The sequence below is a fragment of the Artemia franciscana genome, chromosome 13 (assembly GCF_032884065.1).
Source record: "Artemia franciscana chromosome 13, ASM3288406v1, whole genome shotgun sequence".
Taxonomy (NCBI): domain Eukaryota; kingdom Metazoa; phylum Arthropoda; class Branchiopoda; order Anostraca; family Artemiidae; genus Artemia; species Artemia franciscana.
Window position 1 is genome coordinate 2,975,812 of NC_088875.1, and position 21,532 is coordinate 2,997,343.

At 35.5% G+C, this 21,532-nt stretch overlaps 1 protein-coding gene across 1 annotated transcript in view; it reads right to left on the reverse strand.

The window, feature by feature from the left end:
• The window catches only part of LOC136034385 (cytoplasmic dynein 1 light intermediate chain 2-like), a 56,125-nt gene that overhangs the window by 29,695 nt on the left and 4,898 nt on the right, over window positions 1–21,532 (reverse strand). Inside the window, exons 2-4 of the mRNA XM_065715532.1 lie at window positions 15,155–15,228; window positions 8,876–8,992; window positions 5,002–5,232 (exon numbers count right to left, since the gene is read on the reverse strand). Of these exons, the coding sequence (XP_065571604.1) occupies window positions 5,002–5,232; window positions 8,876–8,992; window positions 15,155–15,228 (422 nt within the window). The remainder of the gene's footprint in view (window positions 1–5,001; window positions 5,233–8,875; window positions 8,993–15,154; window positions 15,229–21,532) is intronic.

Below are 21,532 nucleotides of genomic sequence, written 5' to 3' on the forward strand. Positions count from 1 at the left end.
AAAAACGGGACAAAACCAAAGTGTTGCTCTCGCAACACAATTCCAGAGATTTTCCAGAATTTGCTGAAAAATCTGGATTAATTCTGGGAAATCTCTGGAAGTTTCTTTTATCTACCTAAACTAGAAATCACAGAGAAAGAGTTTATTATTCTGTACTTTTGTGTTAAAAACGCTGCTTTAATTCCATTTGTTTATTTTCGTAACGTAATTTGATTAGCCAATTACATTATTCCTACGGTTTCTCTTTGATGTACATTGATGATGTGTCAAATTAAGGCACCTTTAGAGCTTTATTTGACGCTATATTTTGCTTAATTATGAACAAAACCAAATACAAAAAAACAAATTATGAACAAAACCAAATACAAAAGTCATTTAACATCATTCAATCAAATATTAAAAAATTATCTGCGTGCTAAAGTTATCTTCTCTTTTGTCTCGTCAAAGGTGATGATAAAGGTCCAAAAATCTGGCCTTCCTTAAAAATAAAAGTCGAACTCAACTATTGATTATTTTTCATACTTCACTTTGAAATACCTCTTTTTTCCTTTTCTTTTTTTTTCCAGTCGTCGTAACTTAGACAGCCATCAATTTTTTATATATTCTTCAAGCGTCTATTGTTGCTTCTTATTACCTCATGAAAATGTCTGACGCTACGTTCGTACGGTGGTGAAGGGGGTGAAACCCCTTTATCCCAGGATTTTGAAATTCTTTTTAACTTCTACTGATTGTTCAAAATTTCGAACACCTTGGAACAGGGACGTGCGCAGATTTTTTTTCGGATGGAGGGTATAAAATTTTTTTAAATTTAAGAAAAAATGTGAAGAAATAGAAAAAAAGAATGTTACAAAAAAAAATACAGCACACTGTAAAGCAATAGATAAAATAATAGATAAATAAGATAAATAATAGATAAAATAGTAGATAAAATAATAAATAATAATAAAATAATAATAATAATATATAATAATATATTAATAATAAATAATATATTAATAATATATTAATAATATAATAATAATAATAATAAATAATAATAATAAAATAATAGATAAAATAGATGAATAACAATAAAATACACAATATGCACAATCATGATACGTGAAGTTTTGAGCCGGTAAAAAGAATGCAAGACATTTTTGGTTCTTTTGTAAAACTTTTATGTCTGTAAAAAGAACAAAATTTTGGAGTCGTAATACGTTTTTGAAACAGAATTCTCTGCTTGTCTACGTATATACTTTAGTACTAAATACTAATACATTAAATACTAAAGAAAATCTATACGGCAAGCGATTATTCCTTATCATACACTGATAAGAAAGTCAGGTAAGATTTAAATTCAAAAGAAAGCAAGGTAAGAGAGAGAAGTAAAAGAGAATAAAGATAAAGAGACTAAGGTATAAGCTCTCCCTAACTAAAAGTAGGTTAATTAGATCTAATTTGTTACTACTCTGTACTTAAACTTGCGCAATTTTTTTATTGATTAAAACCTTATCCAGTAATAGATATTACGGCTTGCACTCTCGCAATGCAGATGCTAATCACTTTAAAGGTTAAAATGCTCTAAAATTTTGCTTATAGCCCATTACGAAAAGTTAAAGATTAAATAAAGGATTTTACCATTCAGTTTTTTAATTACTTTCAGTTGCTCTCGATGGGGGGATATGCGCGCCCTTTAATGCCACATTAAAATATCTGCCAAAAAACATGACTATAATATTACTTTGACCATGGCTCAGTTTCTATAAGTTGCCTTGTAACACTTTCCGCTCGACTGTCGATAGATGAATTGGAAGTCTAAAAGCAAGTCAACTTTATTCACAACCATCCTCTTTTCTCAACCTTAGAAACTTTCACCGACTGGCTCAATCTGTTTCCGCTCATGTCATTCGGTTATCAAGCTATCAAAAATTTCTGTTAAATCCAAAAAGCGTTATATGCCTTTCCTTCACTGGCAGAAATAGTTGGAAACAGAGCTTTAGATACTAAACTTTTGCTGTATCTTGGATGCCTTGTAAAAAAAAAAAAAAAAAAAAAAAAAAAATAAAACAAAACCTCAAAGAAACAAAAAGCACTTAATACGGAACTCCCATTCGTTCTCAAAGACCGTTTAGGGGCCTTGTATTTCATCAGCCTGTTGATGTAATCTCTTTATGAAGTTCTATCTTCTATCAGACACATAATTGTCTATCTATCTCTTGGTAAGAGACTTCTAGGGTGAATACCGTACCCCTGAAAACGATCTTTGGAAGATGTACGTCTTCCATGCGGCGGGTGTGTTCTAACCATTTAAGTTGTGTCAGTTCTATTATGTTACGGTTGGTCCGTTTGACCTTGAGACATCGCCAAAACTCCATCTTGGAGATTCTACCGTGGTATTTCATACCAACAATGGGTCACAGTGAGCTCCTTTCTAAGACAGTGAGTCACCACTGAGCATCTGTTTTAAGAGTCTGTGATTCACAAGTATATAACAATCAGATTAGATGTGACTAATATCACAAGGCTCAGTGCTCTTCCTCTAAATTAGCATTAGAGCTTTAAAACTGAAGTAAACTGTGTTAAACTTTTAAGCTGGCTAGGTAACTGGAGTTTACAAGTTCCAGCCGTCTCATATTGTCTCGGGTTACTGCTGGGGGTACGGTATATTAAGTCCTCTACTAGCCCATATTGTCACTTCCAATCTGGAGACTGAGACTTTCCTGGGAATTAAGCTAATGTGAACAATACAATGCTCTCGTTTTCGAGGTATTGATGGTCATTCCAAAGAGGCAGGTGGTGGGATCAGCATTGTCACAATAGGACTGAAGATCTAAAAGGAAGCCAGCAACTTCTTTCAAAGTTTGATGCCCGACGATGTTTCAAAGCTTTCAGTAAGACCTTCTCCCGTTATAATATGGCTTCCGAAATTCGTGTAAATGTCTCTGACTAGGAAGACCAAATTGGGCCGAATGCTAAAGTATAAGAAAATGCACATCAGGCCTTAGCTGCAGGTGAAGTCAAATACCACGTTATACAGAGGTAGTATATACTGCGGTCAATTTGGAGGTTTTTTTTTTTTCATGATCTGATGGATTACTTATATCTCATCACCCGTCGTCGAAGTCTTTGGAGGAAAAACAGCTTAATATTCAGGATTATTGGTAAAGATATGGCTCATTTGTAGCCAAACATGACTGCTGCGAGTAATTTAGCGACCGAACAGTCAAAAATACAAAACAAATCGTATTGTATACATCACCATCGTATACATTAAACAAAACAAAACGGACAAAGACCTTCCTTAGCCATTAATGCCACAAAGGGCGTCAAAATGACGTTTCAGTTGCTGGATCTTTTTTACAGAGACAAGTAGCAACCTTGTCGCTCAACCTTATCACAGCCAGGATCGATTCCTGGACCATGTATTGCCAAACAGAGCATCAATTCAGTCTGCTACCACTGGATCAAACATCAAATATAACAATAAAAATAGAATAACATCCCACACAATAGTCTTCAAATTGACAAAGATTTTAGTAAAATAAGAAAGAAAGAGTAAAAAAACTAATGGATAAATGTATGCATGTTATCAAATGATACCACGTATAGGAGTATATAGTGTCTTTGAGCATCCCTTATCTGATATATCCGGCTAGCCCTAAATTCCCTGAATGTAACCTGTAAGAGATAACAACAAATACTTATCTGGTCACATATCAGCTGAAAGACTTACGAAACTAGGAAAATAACAACATGATCATGTACACTCCAATGTAAACAAAGTTTGTTACAGATCCCTGAGGGTGTGACGCTTTTCACTATTACTGTCCCTTTTTGAGCTTATAAATTAATATGTTTTTCTATTTTTGAAATGGTTAAATTGTTAGTTTACACGTGACTACTTGACCTCACTTGTTTTCTGGGGTTATCGCGTGTAATTGATCCAACAACAAATCTAGACAATGCCAAGTAAAAACCCTCCTAATCTATGGCGTCATTTTCGTCCTATGAATCACAGAGGATAAGTAATACGGCTTGTCAGATACATAATTTTGATATCCTTGAGCGCAATAATAGAGTTTGAACCTAAGAGTAGAACTCATTCATACAGCATGGAGAAGAGTATGCAAGTAAGTTTTATTGTGCTAAAACCCCTGGGCCCATGGCAATACAAAACAAAAAGGAAAATTCTCTTTTAGATAATTATGATAACAAAAACACTACATAACATAAACACAGAGAAACACAAATCACGAAAATTCATTTCTGTGCTCCATTGCCAACCTGAAAAATCGTCCTAATTTCATAATTTTTGCAAAACAGTCATCCCTCAATATATTCACCAGCCATCTCTTATCAACCTCACGCTTTCCATACACTTCATCTCTCAACACTCAATTCTACACAATCATAACTATGTTAAGCCTCGAGTACAGAGCTAGTGGTTGAGTATGGAGTTGGTCAAATTTACTTCAAAAACAATAATTTAATGTTTAACTGTCAAATTTTGCTTTGCCATTTTGGGATATTAATAAAAGTAAGTAAGTAAGTAAGACGGCACTAGACCCTTAAGGTCCAAACCGGCGATGCTGATCTCCGTTTCATGGCTCTTCAGCCAGGAAGTGCAATGGGGGGTTGAGGGCCAACCATCCTGTGCTTTCACGCACCCTTCCTGCTTACCTTCCCCAGATTTCTCCAGGTATCCATTTAGAGCTGGGTCGACTCTGGCTGAGCTTATAGTCACGCCACTGACCCCCGTACCAAACTAAATAACTGGTCACAACTGGGATTGAGCCCATACCCCTTGGACACAGAATTCCCACGCCAGCTCGCCAACCACTCAGCCAGGACATCTGGCCACTCAGCCAGGACCTACCCCTCTTTACTCATTTTACCGCACTCACGAGCCAATCTAATGGTATAACATCTTGAAGCATTAAAAATTAGAGTGAATCAAATTGGTAGCTTCATTGCCATGGCCAGTTTCCAAAGCATTAACTACTCAGCTTCTCGACTTACATTTATTTTGTAAATCCCTCATAGTTTCTGCAGATATAGATAGTTTATCAATTTGATCCTGTAGAATTGTTGCCCAAGAGCGGAGCTGGTCAAGAATTGCCCAGGGCGTGGTCATTGCTAGAGTCAGCATTACCATCGTGTCGTTAATTGTTCGTTCGTTTAAAGCATAGGATAAAAGGTGGGAATGTGAAGGGTCACCATCAAGCAGCCATACAGACAATTGGGTGTGGTCTGAAAAAGAATATTCAAATATACAGAAAAAAAGAAGAAAAGACGATAGTACATGAATCACTTATTTTTTAAACAAATGAAAACAAAGAAATATACACAAGAGAGAGAGAGAGAGAGAGAGAGAGAGAGAGAGAGAGAGAGAGAGAGAGAGAGAGAGAGGGAGAGGCGGGGGGAGAGAGAGAGAGGGAGAGAGAGATAGAGAGATTCAGTTGGACAGATCTAATCCAAATATTTCGAAGTCACCTCTTAGGGAAGGGGGCAGTAACCAAACTCTTGTTTTCAGTGATTATTATTCGTTTAAGCTTGATTTTAATGTTAAATTCCTTTGGTAAATATATAATATTTTTCAGCTACCAAGGTTTTAACTATTTACAAATAGCAGAGAAAGCAGGCTTTTAGGCTGAAGCCAAAGAAACTTTTGGTCCACCAAAGAATACTTGGCATTGTAGAAAAACACTGGTATTTGGAAGTAGGCCTAGATTTAAAAATTCTAAAGCGGACTATTCTACTATCGGTTTATAAAAGCCTTAACTAAAACAGGAGTGATAACGTAAAAAGCATCAGTAAGCCAGCTAACACTCAGATTCGCGCGAAGGAGGGATACAATCTTTGTAGTAAACTAAAACAAGGGAAGAGTCCTCTTTAGCCATCACGTAGCCCAAAAGTATGCATTATTACAAAAACGTTCACATTTTAGAGGGAGGAAAGGATTATATGAGGAACCATCAAGGCGCAATCGTGCATTCACACACATGTAAACCTGGCGTTGCCAAATACAGCTGATCCAAAAACATAAATGAACGTAAAAGAAATTTGACTTGAAAACCACCGCCGCTACCGCCGCCACTACCGCCGCCGCGCCTATTCGCCGCCGCTACCGCCGCCGCGCCTATTCGCCACCGCTACCGCCGCCGCGCCTATTCGCCGCCGCTACCGCCACCGCGCCTATTCGCCGCCGCTATCTATCCTGCTTCTGACATGCCTGTCCCAGACCTGGATAATTCCTTTGTTTCCAGAGCACTTCGGTGTAATCAGGCTGGAAAAAAGGCGTCGAGGCCAGTTAAAATCCAGAAAAACACAATCAAATCCAACCTTGAACCAATTGGAAGGTTTAGACGACACGGCCGCCTATGGGACCCCTCCTGGCTTGAAATCATTGTCGCTTTGACCCTTGACGACACCCAAAAGAATGCGACCGTCTGTCGCCTTCTAGCACAAGGGAGAGCTGCAAAGGTAGTGCCCGGGTCCATTTGTAAATACAAACAGTAAGTAATTTACATAGACAGCAGTCGTAAAGCAAACTTTACGGGATTTAATTTTAAGCCGAGGATTGACTGTAAACCCATCTTGCTCTCCCTCCCCGTTCAAATACAATCCTGTAAAATAAACCAAAGATTAGACATCTCAGCATAAACACTTACTATTTGCAGAACACCATGTTTGGTTAGTTAATAGTATTGTTTTTACCATGAGTCCCTTACCTAATATTATAAGTGTTAATTTTCTTTCTTCATCAAATTATTTTTTTTTTGGTTTAATTTTTTTTTGCTTATTGACTTAAGTATTTCAGTGAAACAAAACGGCATAGATCCAAAAGTATTTGGTTTGTTGAAATACTTCTTCTGCTGCAATTTTGCTGAAAGGTTATCCTGTATTCAAGAGCTGTATTTCAGCTTTTATATTGTGTCATACAATATGTAAAAGGGAGAGATATTTGCTTTTTATCCTTCTCATATATCCCAGAATAATTTACTATCGGACTTCAAATCAGCTAAAGATAAGGAAGGGAAATGCAGAATTCAGAACTGTACCAAAAATGGCACAATGGAAATCATATCTAACTACAAACACATCTATCTAAGTCAATCGAATCAGAAAATTGTATCTGTTATTAATGGAGTTAGTTTCAAATTATTTACAAGTTATGTTGATCTCCAGGTCATTTCAGAAGGTATGCCCAACATTATGACTCAAAAAACTACAGCTATTGTTAACAACTAATTGCAGCACTAAGCTACTAGATGTTAATACAACTACACATGCTACTTTTCTACCCCACTCAATTTGTCTTGATGCAACTACTGAAGTTGCATTCTTGTCTGATGCAACTTCATAAGGTTAATGTTGTTCACAATAACATTTCTGTTTAGATGAACTCGTGAAAGTCAACCTGAGATCACATCACGATTGCACTTTCAAGATGTCTCTTCTGAGGGTGGAGCTTACAGTAGGGCAAAGATCCAGAACATTGGAATAGCTCCAATCTTTTGCACCATGCATATCCTCGTCCTTACATTAACCACTTAAAATAGAATCATTCAAAGCCTGAGAAATATCTGAGATAAATATAGCTACAGAATACTTTCCTACGTACAAAGTGGACGTATATGGAAATGAAATTTCCATATACGTACCACTTAAAACAGAATTATTTGAAACCTGAGAAATGTCCCTTTCTACAGCATAATTTTTTACGTGCAAAGTGGAAACAAACCGCTTTTATTTCTTTCGATGACAGCCTATATACAAGTTCAACAGACATATGTGCCAGTTAAAACAGAACTGTTTGAAACCTGAGAAATGTCCCATTCTACAGTATATTTTATTACGTGCTAAGTGGAAGCAAACAGCTTTTATTTGTTTCGATCACAGCCTATATATAAGTTCAATATAAGTACCACTTAAAACAGAATTACTCGAAACCTGAGAAATGTCCGTTTCTAGAGTATATTTTATTACCTGCAAAGAGGAAGTAAACAGCTTTTATTCGTTTCGATCAGAGCCTATATATAAGTTCAATAAATGTACCAATCAATAATTAATAACACCTGCACATCAAACAAAACTATTATTGTCTAACTGCATAATGAAATTATTTGCTTCTCTTGATTTTAAAGCTAACATATTTCGCTTGTTGTTCAAGCCAAGAGACGATCAGTTTACTATGTAGGGATTTCGGACAAGTGGGTACTAATAGTGTACTACTTGCTTTGCTCTTGCTCCATTTTTAGGATTTATGGGCTATTGTAGTTTTTACTAAGGAATGTGATTGTCTCTTACTAGGTTGCAGGCTACCACTGCAACCCGGAAAGCATGTTAGTGTCGATTAAAACTTCATACACTAATTACCTGCAGGAATTTATCTTCTGCTACAAATTCTTTGTGTTCTCGTAGTAAAGTGTTCTCGATATGTGTTCTTAACCTGGCTACAGCCTACGGTTATTACCACATCGATCAATCTTATACATGAAAAATGCAGTTTTTCGTAAAAAATTGATTATATTGTAAAAGTTATTTTTCAATTATAAAACGTTTTTAACCATATCAATTTCCTTTAAAACGAGATATTAAACAGCTCTCTTACGATGTTCCAGTGCAAAGCTATCTGAGGAAAAAGAAAAAACATGAAAAAAATGCCGTATATATAATATATTGTGTTCACAGCCACTTTATGGATTTTCAAGCCAATATATTTTCTTTGTTGTTCAAGTGAAGAACAACAAGCATGTTAGTGTTGATTAAAACTTTAAAGACTAATTATCTGCAAGGATTTATCTCCTGCTACAAATTCTTTAAAGTCCTCAGAGCATAACAATCATTATTTTTAACTTTGCACTACAGAGAGTAAAAGAAAATCACTTACCATCCCTATATTCATCCCGAACATCTATATAGGTATATTCAAGGCCACTTCCTTTTTTTGGATCGTCAACACCTTGCAACTTGGCTATTAACGTGGTCTTCCCAGACTCAGTATCACCTAGAACAAATCAAAATCGGTTAATGCTACTTTTGTAACTTAACAAGCCAACTAAATAACTTAACATTGCGAGAACCAAAATAATTTAACAAAATGGAATATATATATATTTATATTTATTTATATATATATATATATATATATATATATATATATATATATATATATATATATATATATATATATATATATATATATATATATATATATATATATATATATATATATATATATATATATGCAGACACAATTCGAAGAATATTCATGTCCCTGCCTCTTTTACAATGTTAATAGCAATTCACAAAACTAAAGGTAACCACATTATATAATTATCTTGGTATTACAAATAATTCTAACTTAACGGTTGACTATCAATCATTTGCTGCCTTGAAATTTCAGACTTAAAAACTAATAACGATGAATATCTCAAAAGATAATCAGGTGCTAGAAAGTTAGACTTCGATTACATCACGAGTAGAGATAGGAAGATCAGAAAGAAAAAAAAATATGGTCCCCCCAAAGGCTTGTATTTTTGTGGTAAAAATACTAGCTTCCTATGCTGAAATCGGAGTATCTCTCGGGCATATCGATGATTTATGTTCCTCTCTTCTTGTTTCGTACTCAGTCACTGTAATTAATTCTACGTATAATATAAATGTATTCCAAATCTGGGTCAAAATAAAAAAGGAAGTGGGGAAAAACCCCCTTTAAGGATGAACAAATTGTAAAATAGGTCCTGGTTGAACTCTAAAATAGGTCCCATGGTGAACCAAGGCTCCTGGTTGAACTTCGCTGAAGTTAGGATGCGAGGAATGTTTTGAAAAATTTTGGACATAGGGCCGAAATATTCATTCAAATTAGATTTCCACTGTCTTGCAAAAAGAATTCCCTTTTGTTCTTCTTGTTTGGATGTTTGTGATGGGAAGGCCGTGTGGTCTCCGTTGGTATTTACATACATACACAATTATTGCACGTTTATAAAGATAGTATAATAATATACATATATATATATATATATATATATATATATATATATATATATATATATATATATATATATATATATATATATATATATATATATATACATAAATAATATATATAATAATATATATAATACACATAATAAAAATGGACGTTACCACAAAATTGAATATACTAAAACTTCATCGATGGATTGAGGATAGCAAGGTTTATTAACTAAGAAAACTATACAAATTTTACCTTATAAAAGTCGAAGTTCAAATTTAAAGCATGTTGAACACTAAATGTCGAACTTATAACTGTGCTTCCTTAGGTAATACTAGTAAAACAACAAGAGCCAAGAGCTCATATGGCACTTGTGACGAGGTCGGAAGAGCCAAGAGTTCATATATTATGAGCTCTAGCAAAATGCTAAGAATCAATAGATTGCTTTAAAATGAAATCAGAGGCTTAATCCCGACCGGGATTTAAAATAAGAGCTCTGAGTCACGAGGTCCTTCTAAATATCAAAATTACTAAGATCCGATCACCCACTCGTAAGTCAAAAATACCTCAATTTTTCTAACTTTTCCTCTCCCTTTAGCCCCCCAGATGGTCGAATCGGGGAAAATGACTTTATCGATCAATTTGTGTAGCTCCCTGACATGCCTACCAATTTTTATCGTCCTAGAACATACAGAAGCACCAAACTCGCCAAAACACTGACCCCCACCACCTAACTCCACCAAAGAGAGCGGATCCAGTCCGGTTACGTCAATCACGTATCTACAGCATTTATGAGCGTTTTCCTGGATTTCTGGTTTTTCCCTCCAACTCCCCCCAATGTCAAAAGATCTGTTCGGGATTTGAAATAAGAGCTCTGAGACATGAGTTCCTTCTAAATATCAAATTTCATTAAGATCCGGTCACCCGTTCTTAAGTTAAAAATACCTCAATTTTTCTGATTTTTCGAAATTAACAACCCCCAGCTCCCTCAAAGAGAACAGATCCGAACCAATTATGTCAATCTCTTATCTATAACTTGTGCCTATTCTTCCCATCAAGTTTCATTCCGATCTCTCCACTCTAAGGATTTTCCAAGATTTCTCTTTCCCCCCTCAAACCCTCTATGTCCCCAGATTCAAATTGAAAATGGAGCATTTGAGACATAAGATTCTTCTATATATCAAGTTTCATTTAAGTCCGATCACCCATTTGTAAGATACCTCGAATTTCACGTTTTCCAAGATTTCCGGTTTCCCCCTCCAACTCCCTTCAATGTCACCGGATCTGGTCGAGATTTAAAATGAGATTTCTAAAGCACAAGATCCTTCTAGATATCAAATTTCATTAAGATCTGATCACCCGTTCGTAAGTTACAAGTACCTCATTTTTTCTAATTTTTCCGAGTTACCCCCCCCCCCCCAACTCCACCAAAGAGAGTGGATCCGGTCCGGTTATGTCAGTCACCTATCTTGGACTAGTGCTTATTCTCTTCACTAAGTTTCATCCTGATCTCTCCGCTTTAAGCATTTTCCAAGATTTCAGCCCCCCCCCCCAACTTCTCCTTCACTGGATCCGGTCGGGATTTAAAATAAGAGCTCTGAGACACGATATCCTTCTAACCATCAAATTTCAGTAAGGTCCAATCACTCTTCCGTAAGTTAAAAATACCCTATTTTTTATTTTCAGAATTAACCCTCCTTCCCCAACTTCTCCAAAGAAAGCGGTCCGTTGCGGTTCTTTCAGTCATGTATCTAGGACTTATGATTATTTTTACCACCAAGTTTCATCCCGATCCCTCAACTCTAAGCGTTTTCCGAGATTTTAGGTTCCCCTCCTCAATTCCCCTTATGTCACCGGATCCAGTCGGGATTTAAAATAAGAGCTCTGAGACACGATATCCTTCCAAACATCAAATTTCATTAAGATCCCATAATCCATTCGTAAATTAAAAATACTTCATTTTTTTCTATTTTCCGAATTCACCGACCCCCCACTCCCCCACCAGATGATCAAATCACGAAAATGACTATTTCTAATTCAATCTGGTCTGGTCCCTGAAACGTCTGCCAAAAATTCATTGTCTAGCATACCTGGAAGTGCCTAAAGTAGCAAAATCAGGAGAGACAGACAGACAGACTGACATCAACAGACAGACAGACTGACAGAATTTGCGATTGCTATATGTTACTTGGTTAATACCAAGTGCCATAAAAATATACAAAAACCAAGTATTGTCAGGCATTAGAGAACACTCTCTTACTATTGAATTGACCCGTTTCATAAAAAGGCAACTAGCTAAGCACACTGTTGTATGCAAACCACTCCATACCAAGAAATAATTTCAGCTTATTAAAAAATTGGAATTTTCTGTAAGAATAGCAGAATTATGCAATGGATCGTTCCCAGAATCGGGAAACCTCTTCTCAATTCCAACACTATCAAAACCGCGAATATCACGATTCTCGATCCCCATTCATTTCTTATTTGATATATTTCTAAATTTGATATATCTGGGTGTAGCCTAGCTGATTCCTAGTAAAGATCATATTCCTTATTTGGGTATGCACTGTCCCCAGGAGATATTAATTAAAAACAAAAGATATTAATCAAATTTAACATGATTATTAACCAATTTTTTGTAGCCAGTTTCTTATAAGTAGCTAAATTTGAAATATATTTTTCATTAAACTGTTATTACTTAGAACTCCGGACAATTTTCAGACGCCATCTACAAGAAAATTGAATGTCATCTATGGTTCTCGCTGATCTGAAAAAAACAAAGTGATGCTCAAAAGCGAACAATTATTTTTTCTCTCTCTCTCTCTCTCTCTCTCTCTCTCTCTTTCTTCATTTCTTTTTCTTCCTTTTATGAACATGGGTCCCTGCTGGTATTTCAGACAAAACGAAATTTTGTTTATCTGTTACAACTAATTAAAAACAATTATTAACTCCTAGCCCATGCATTGTGGACATCATATACCTTATACGATCCCAAATACATCAAATTTGGAGATCACGTACCCATATATTTTGCCTTTTGTTAAGACTTCTGTGAACAAGACCAAAGAAAGAAATCAACTTTTTTTTTAGAGAGAGCTCTCAGCGAAGTTGAATTTTGGAGAATAACAGCAATTTTGGGTTGTAAGATAAGATAGTAAGATAAGTAAGATAGTTTTACTTTCCCTTTGCTAATTATATTTCCCGAGGTACAAACCCTAAGAAACAAGTGCAAAAAAGGGTGAAAATACCCGCAAATGGGATTGTCTTTCATTTGAAGACCTTTCCCTTGGGGGAAAGGTCCTTACATTTAACCTTCCTCCAAGAAAATTGAAAAAAATGTTGCTAATTACAATACCATGAGACAAACCTAAAATGCAGCTGACATTTTAAGGGGACGGAGCACTAAACAAGGTTCCTTGGGTACTGCAGGATCAAATTTGAAAATTGGGTGTAGAATCTTGAAAAGAACCAAAGAAAAAAATGACGTATAAAGAAGAAGAAACAGATGCGGTATACTCCAAATAAATCATAATGTTTTTGCTCTCATAGCAAAATTTGTAATTAGAGGAAGGAACGTACAAAGGGGGAGGGGCTAGAAGTAATATAAATTTCCAATCATTTCTGGAATTGCATATATAAACCGGCTGAAGGTACTGCTATTTAGTGTTTAAATTACGTGATTTATGGGCCCACCCCTAAAAGATTTGTCCTAAGGAAATGGGGTCAATAAGGTATTCATGATCATTAGGACAACTTAGGGCAAACCTAAAATGCAGCAGATATTTTAAGGAGACAGTGGATAGACTTAAACAAAGTCCTGAAGACACTCAAAGGACTTCAACTCTTGTAAAAGAACCAAAAGCTATGTCTTAATTAAGATAAAGAATCTTGTCTGATTTTTTTACCCGCAATGAGGCTCTGAATAGTAGTTATATCGCACATTCAATTTTAAAATTGGTTCTTAAGCAAATGTAGCACATGACATAATATGCAAGGACAGCTCTTGGCCAGGGTAAATATGAAGGGGCTAAAAGTTTAAACCCTGCAACTGATCCTTAATTACCATTGAATAAAAAAAAAAGGTTTTTTTTAACGGAAAGTAAGGAGCGACATCAGAACTTAGAACGAACAGAAATTACTTCGTAAATGAAAGGGGCTTCTTCCTCATCAACGCCCCGCTCTTTACGTTAAAGTTTGACTCATTCTCTTAACTCTACTTTTTAAAACAGTAAAAAACCTTTAGTGTAAAGAGCGTGTTTAGCGTGTTTTTTTTTTCTTATTTGTCACTTCGCAAATATCTGCCATTTCGTTTGTGTGCTCAGAAGCTGGTGATCAGAAAAAGCAAAGGAAATCAAACAAGCCTTGTAAATGACCTAGTTTTTGGAATCCACAGTGACTTATTGAGGCTATTCTTTGGTGTGTAATATGGCAGGAAGAAGCATGTGAGAATGAATATGGGCAGGGAATGGGGGGTTTAAACTTTTGTTAAGGTTTTTTCTTCCAGAAGGGAATATATTGGTATCAATATTAGACCCCAACAATTCATATTGGTTGGGTCCTGGTATTTAGTTCATATTATCTTTTTAGTTTCAAAATATACATCCTTATTATAAAATCAAAAATCATAGACTGATATAAATTTTGACCAATATGACACTTCAGTAGTAATTGAACAATTTTTTTTCTATTTTTGTTAATTCGTTTGACTTTTCTTGGTTGCTGCTATTATAATTACAAAAAATATTGCTTACAATACACCAAATCAGACTAAAAATTTTCTTATCAGTTAACTTTTCCTTAAAGTTCATATCCAAAAATTAATCAGGTAGTAAAATAAGTCAGTAGTTGGTCATTAAACTGTAGAAGTTGTGTACTTGTTATGATAAATATATCTCTAGTAATCAGGGGGGCTTGAAACTAATTGTTTTCCATATAATTTGCTTATGAAAATTATATGGTTCCATCTGTTTTTTTTTTTTTTTAAATTAAAGTCTCTAAAATTTTGCACCTATCCAGATTAGGTTCGTAGGTATAAGCCTTTGAACAATCTATCAATCTTGCCCAAAATATAGCTGAAACAATTTTCGCTTACTATGATGGTTTTATAAACATTAATAAAACTTAAAAGTGAAATAGCTTGGATTAGCATATTAACTTTTTTTTTTAAATAAAATACAAAATAAAAAAACTTACCTAAAACACAAATAGACTTATTTGATGGCAGTTTGTTGACACCCTTTAACTGAACTTCACTTAGTATGCTTTGCCTACAAAAAGAAGATTAGAAGAAAATTTCAACAAATATAAGTTACGATTCAGCTAGCTTTATAAATACAGACAAAAAAAAAACACATTAAAACCCCTGACAAAAAAGTACTTGTATAATATACCTCCTACCTAATATACTTCAAATATGTTTCTCTGACGCTCAATCCTAATGCAATATACCAAAGTAAGATAAAAATATGATGCTTTTGAAACAAATTTTGGCTATATGTTTTCACATTAGGAGGGGGGGGGGGGTAAAGCACAGCGGGTCTGCATGCCTAAAGTGTTAGATATAATTATTCTATATATTATGTAGTAAAAATTGTTTTCTAACTTAACACTGTTCATATACTTTACCCCCCTCCCTAATGTGCAAATATATAACCCATATTATATATTTTCCGTCTATTTTGTCACTCCTTTTTGTCTTATCTCACCCTAAGCTGAAAGAAACCAACAAATAAAACCGATTCTATAGTGCGCCAATGAATGAACAACTTGAGCAGTAGTTGGTTTATCATACAAGTACCATTGTAACATCCACATATCAGCTTCAAACACACCTATTCTCCACCCTCCCTTGACCCAGCCTTAGAGAAGAAAGCAAAAACTCATCTGCATTTTTAGAAGGAATTTAAGAGCTATAAGGTCTGAAAACTCTTTAGAACCTTAGAACATCCATGCTTTTCTTATGTTACAAATCCACACCTTTAAATTATGAAGAACCTCTTTCTGAAAATCTCATGGGAAATTGTTTTTAATATGCATTAGCTGTTGATTTTGCAGTCGTGAAAAACCGAAGGGTCAATGAAGAAAAATTGAAAGAATAGTTCCCACTGTTATATATATGGTTGATATCATGGAAATTTAGAAATACTGTTTTGGCCAAATTTGATCAAATGCAATGTAGCCACAAAATGGGGGATTACTTCTGTTACCCAAGCGAAATATTAGAAATTTAGCATTCAACCATACTGGCTCCCTTACAACTCAAAGAGGTAGCACTTACCATAGCTTATTCTCAAATCAGCCTTTCTCACAAGAGTCTATTAGTGGGGGGCGACACTCGAGGGGAACAGCAGCTGGAGGAGGCATATACCCCCAAAGATATTGAAAAATACCATTTCTGGTAAATTCATTTAAAAAAATATTTTTTGTATTTTCATAGAAAAAATTACCTCTTCTCCAAACCGCCCCTTTATATTTAGAAAAATAAATTTGGCAACCCCTCCCCCTCCCCCCTATTTTTGTGAATTGAGGCCTCTTTCCATTATCCCAACAAGGAATTTAATTAATAACAACCATAGTTTTTATAAGTGAGTGCTGTAATGGTATATATTATATACATTTCCTTTAAGTGTACCATGCTGCATAAGTAAGTAATACTGTTTCTAATCAGTTGTATTTCGTAGTACCTTTTAAAAATCTTTTGGTAACTAAAAAAAAAAAAAAAAAAAAAAAAAAAAAAAGGCTTTTTGTTTTCATATGTCTGAATTTAATCTCCAGATTCATTCCTCAAAGATTTCTTTATTCACCTAGTTTGACTACTTTCTGAGTTAGCTAAAGGCTGATTTTATTTTTAGTGTTATATTTGAAGACCAACTTGATTATATATTCTTTCCACTTTACAACATTCTTTGGTTTATACAACTAGTTAACAAACATTACTTTTTTTCTTAATTTTTCCAATTTTCCATAATCCTACCAATGAACAAATCTCAGCTAAACCTAATGGAGTCTTTGGCCTGGGAAAATGCAAGTTTTCCAGTAGATCTAACAAATGAGAGATCAAGGAAATGGGAGGAAGTGGCTGGCTAGAAATTTACTGGTCTTTTTTGTTTGATTGGTTTCTCAAGCATACTCATTTTACCTTATACATGAAAGCACAACTGACACAAAATTAAACTACCCCCAAAACAATGAATGATTGGCCTCTTGGCAGTTGACAGACTCATAGAATTGTAAATTATGCTGTGTAAATGATCACTGCAGCCTAATCTTTTCTTTAGATAACCTCTATACCAACCAACCCTAGATTAGATCAAAGTCAACTTCCAAATTTCTTTATTTAAGTAATTACTAAATACAGCTTTGGCAATTACCTATTAACAGCATACTAGTTTCTACCAGCATGATCATATTGGTAAGGTACAAACAAGTGGCATTCTAAGCACATATCTTTGGGTAGTTCTCTAATTTCCTTCTTGTATAGTTTCTTAATTTTCCCAACCAGGGAAAATTTAAGTGTTCAAATTTATTGTTAAGTAAATCTATCTGTTCTCTTTAAGAGACCAGGCATTGTTATGTTTCAGTGTGAAATCAAAAGCTCTTGAAATCAAACCTAAAAAATTCACTGGATCTTGTCTTCTCCCCAAGATGATAACATTTTTTTTAAATGTAATTGAGATATTAAAGAGCGACTGATTCATTAGATTCTTTTTTTGTTGCTTAGAGTGTCTGTTGATGAATTTCTTTTTGGATTGACCCTGCTCTGTGAAGAAAAAGAAGATGTCTAAAGGTTAAGACATAAATACTCATTTCTGGAAATGACTCAACAATACAACAGCATAACTTTAAGAAATGTATAATAAAATTTCTTGTAAATGTTTATCTTTATTTATCAGCAGTCAACCCAACCAATTGTGCACCAAACTGGACCACATTGTGTTTTTTTTTGTGGATGGTGAAGTCCTCCCTTTGCAAGAGTGCAGACAAGCTGGTATTATAATCTACTTTTGTTAGCATTAAAGCTTATTCCAATAGGCAATGCATAGAACACCCCCCCCCCAATAAAAAAGTCCCCCAGACCCTACCCCAAATACTACCAAAAGTGTTCCACATCTTTGCTGTTCAAGCTTACTATCTCAAAGCTCCCACGATGGGTCAAATTCAATGGATAGCACAATGGTTGAGATGGGGGCATTTGTCACTATCCATGATGAGAATAAAGATGACTTTCAGAGGTCCTTTCTAGGAGCTCTGAAAGGAAGAAATCTCCCAAATTAAAAATAATTCCTCTCCCTTGCTCCAACTCCTTCACAAAATCTTGGAATATACTTAAAAATTACTCCTGATAACCCCTTTGAGATACATAAGATAACTCTAATAAGGGTTGCAATCTTCAAATCATTAAAATCAATATTTTCTTTGAACATTAACAATGATGGATCTTTGCTTATAGCTCTCCAATATTCTAAATCAGCAGATATACTACTTAACTTAAAAACCCTTCTTAACATCCTATTAAAGTCTGCTCTATGGACCCCAAACCCACTACCCAACTAAAATAGTTGTGTGTAACAGTCCTCCAGAAATATATATTCAGGAGCTAAAGGAAGGGCTCTATGACAGAACTGGTAACCCAATCCCAGTTGCAGATGTCAACTAACTGGGCAAACCAGATGCTAATGGCCAAAAGTCAAGTTAGTCTTTCTTATTCACACTCAGAGAAAATAAAAACAACATCCCAGGACAGAACCCCCAACCTACCCAAAGGAACTAGCCCCCCCCTCCACAAGACTCCTTCCTCCAAACACCCCAGCTCACATTCCTACTGGAGAGAATCACCAAGGCTGAGGCAGCTAGCCCCCACATCCAATGATAAGAGGTTAGTCTGGCCAACCCTCCCAAGCAGAAATGTCAGAAGTATTATCAGGAACTAATTCCCTAATTAATGACAAGCTGGATGAAAAACGAAACAAGCTGACACCTAATATATACCCCTTTATACTAAACTCTAATGGAATTCAGCCTATGAACCTAAAGAAAAATCATAAATGAATTGGCAAACATCTACCTACCCAATCACATGCATATTCAAGCAAAAAAGGATCTTGCTTTACTCCTAGCAAAGCTAAACGTTGACACACAGTCATATGTAAACTAAAGCAACAAAGCAGCACATCCCAATACTTCAGTGGGAAGTAAGATCACTTTCAGAAAATGAATAATAATTCCATTGATATTGCTTGCCTTTGGGAAACCCATTTGACCAAAAACCAACAAATAAAGTCTTCAGGATATACTATCCTGAGAAATGTCATCAGAGAGAAAATGAGGTGTTGTATTGTATTTTGTATTGTATCAGATTAACGACGCTTCTTGACTACTAAGGTCCCTGCGTTGGCCCTGCAGTGCATTGCTGCAGCATGATTTGATCTCTGGGTCCTGTATTACCAAGCTAAGGTCAAATCCACTGCACCACCACAGGACAATGAGGTGTTGTAGCTTTAAAAGAATGGAAGTATAACTGGGAAGCACTCGAATCAGAAACATCAAACCACTAGTCAAGTGTAGGTATTCAACTATGTGTCATGTGTTATCAACTTTGGAGTTTCTACAAGGAAAAATCCTTATATTGCTCCAAGCTGCAATCTAAGGTAATTTAAGGTAATATCAAATTTTGTGGCTTTAACTTTCCAGGCTCTTTAAATGATTTTGACACAATTGAAACCAATGTTTGGATGAATAATACCAAAACTTTCATAATAAGCTTTCATAACCCTAACAGCCAAACTACAGATGGTATAGATTTCTTCAGTTATGTAAGTTATTTTAATATGCTAAAAAACATAATTATTAGTGGAGATTTTAATGCCCATAGCCTCCTGTGGATAAGCCAGCAAATAAAGCTGGTAAGTTTATTGAAAGTTTGATATCAAGTAATAATGAATTAGCAGTTGCTACCCCTCTAAATCTAAATACATATTTAACCCCAAAAATGGCAAATTTTCCACATTTGACAAACACATTGTGTAAATAAATATTTTGAACAAAATTTATATAAAGAAAATTGATAACCTTTGCATGGACCACTTTGCCATAGTTTCTTCATTCAATGACTGCCACATACCCCCAAATATATTAACACTAAAGCAAATTGGACTATGCTAAAAAAAAGGCTTAATGACGAAATCATAAGTCTCACCCAGGAATCACATATTTTGCTCATAACAGCTTACTCACATGCTGAAGTTCTGGCATCTACAGGGTTTGGACAGGTCGGTTCGTTTCAAATTATAGGCTCTGTCCTATTTATATAGGATTTTCCAAGCCTAAATATAGGCCAAATATAGGGTTTGGAAGTCTTTGGGATCAGATTGGTTGTAGATGGCGTGGGATGCCTGGTCACGTAAATTCGTCATTTCTCGAGTTTCTGCATTTTTTTTCTTTTAAATCAGATACACATATTGTGCCAACGATTGACTGATACAGGTAAAATACCTGGAATCACTCTTGCTGCTTCTTGGGCATCAAATTCAATATGAGGTCAGTTTTTCTCTTTGCAAGAGACTGCTCCATTCTTGCAGATTCCACCATCTGCTCTCTTTCACTTGTTCTGGACTTCACAACTCCTTTGAGCAAAGAAACAGCTAGGGAAATGTCTCTGGAACTCTTGGACCCAACAGCCTTCTTCATTCTATTGGTCACTTCTTGAAGTAGAGTATTTGATACTGTTCTCTTTTCTTTGATGCTCTAAGTTTTTCTTTTCACTTTCCAGGTCTTCTATTTCTTTCTTTTTTTGTGGACCTCCTGCAACTTCCACTTATTGTCCTCTTCACACCACTCCTTTCTCCTTCTTGGATAGCTCTTCTTTTTTCTTTTCATGCAGATATTGTTGATACAGAGACCATGCAGAACGTGCAAGAGTCAACAGTTCTTTTGTAATAACAAACCATTCTGGTTTTCCTCCATAAAGTCTCAACATGTCATATACCATGAGTCTCGCATCCAGAACGCGTTCAGACATTAATGCCTGGTCTTCACCAAGAATCCTAACAGGACGCAAGAACCCACACTCAACATCTGCACTACCACCAATAACTTCAGCATCACTTTGATAAGCTTGTTAAGTTCTTGGTACTTGCTGTCCATGCGCTGATTCACCAGTCAAAAGTAATGGCTCCAAAAATGATTGATCTGAGTAATGTCCTCATGGGGTCCAGTTTCTGTTTGGAAAAGCAGCCACTCAGCCTGGACGACGTCTGAGCTTGCTCCAATTGCAATTTCGTGTGCCACAGCTGCTATGTCTGCAATGCTTCTCGAATCCTTCATGTTGATCAGACTCAAAAAGTGTAAAGCCTCTAGAAAACCATCCTTTCCAGAGGACATTTGTTCAAAATATGGCAAATGCCCACAATAAAATGTTATTGCACATTGACATAGAAAATGGCCTTGTCTTTCAGTGTTTGCTTTCTCACTGAAAGCTTGTTCCACATTTTTTGAAACTATGGGCTTTTCTCCAAATTTTTTGGATCTTGTTTGTCAGTGAGAAATTTTCAATCTTGGTCAAGAAATCTGGAG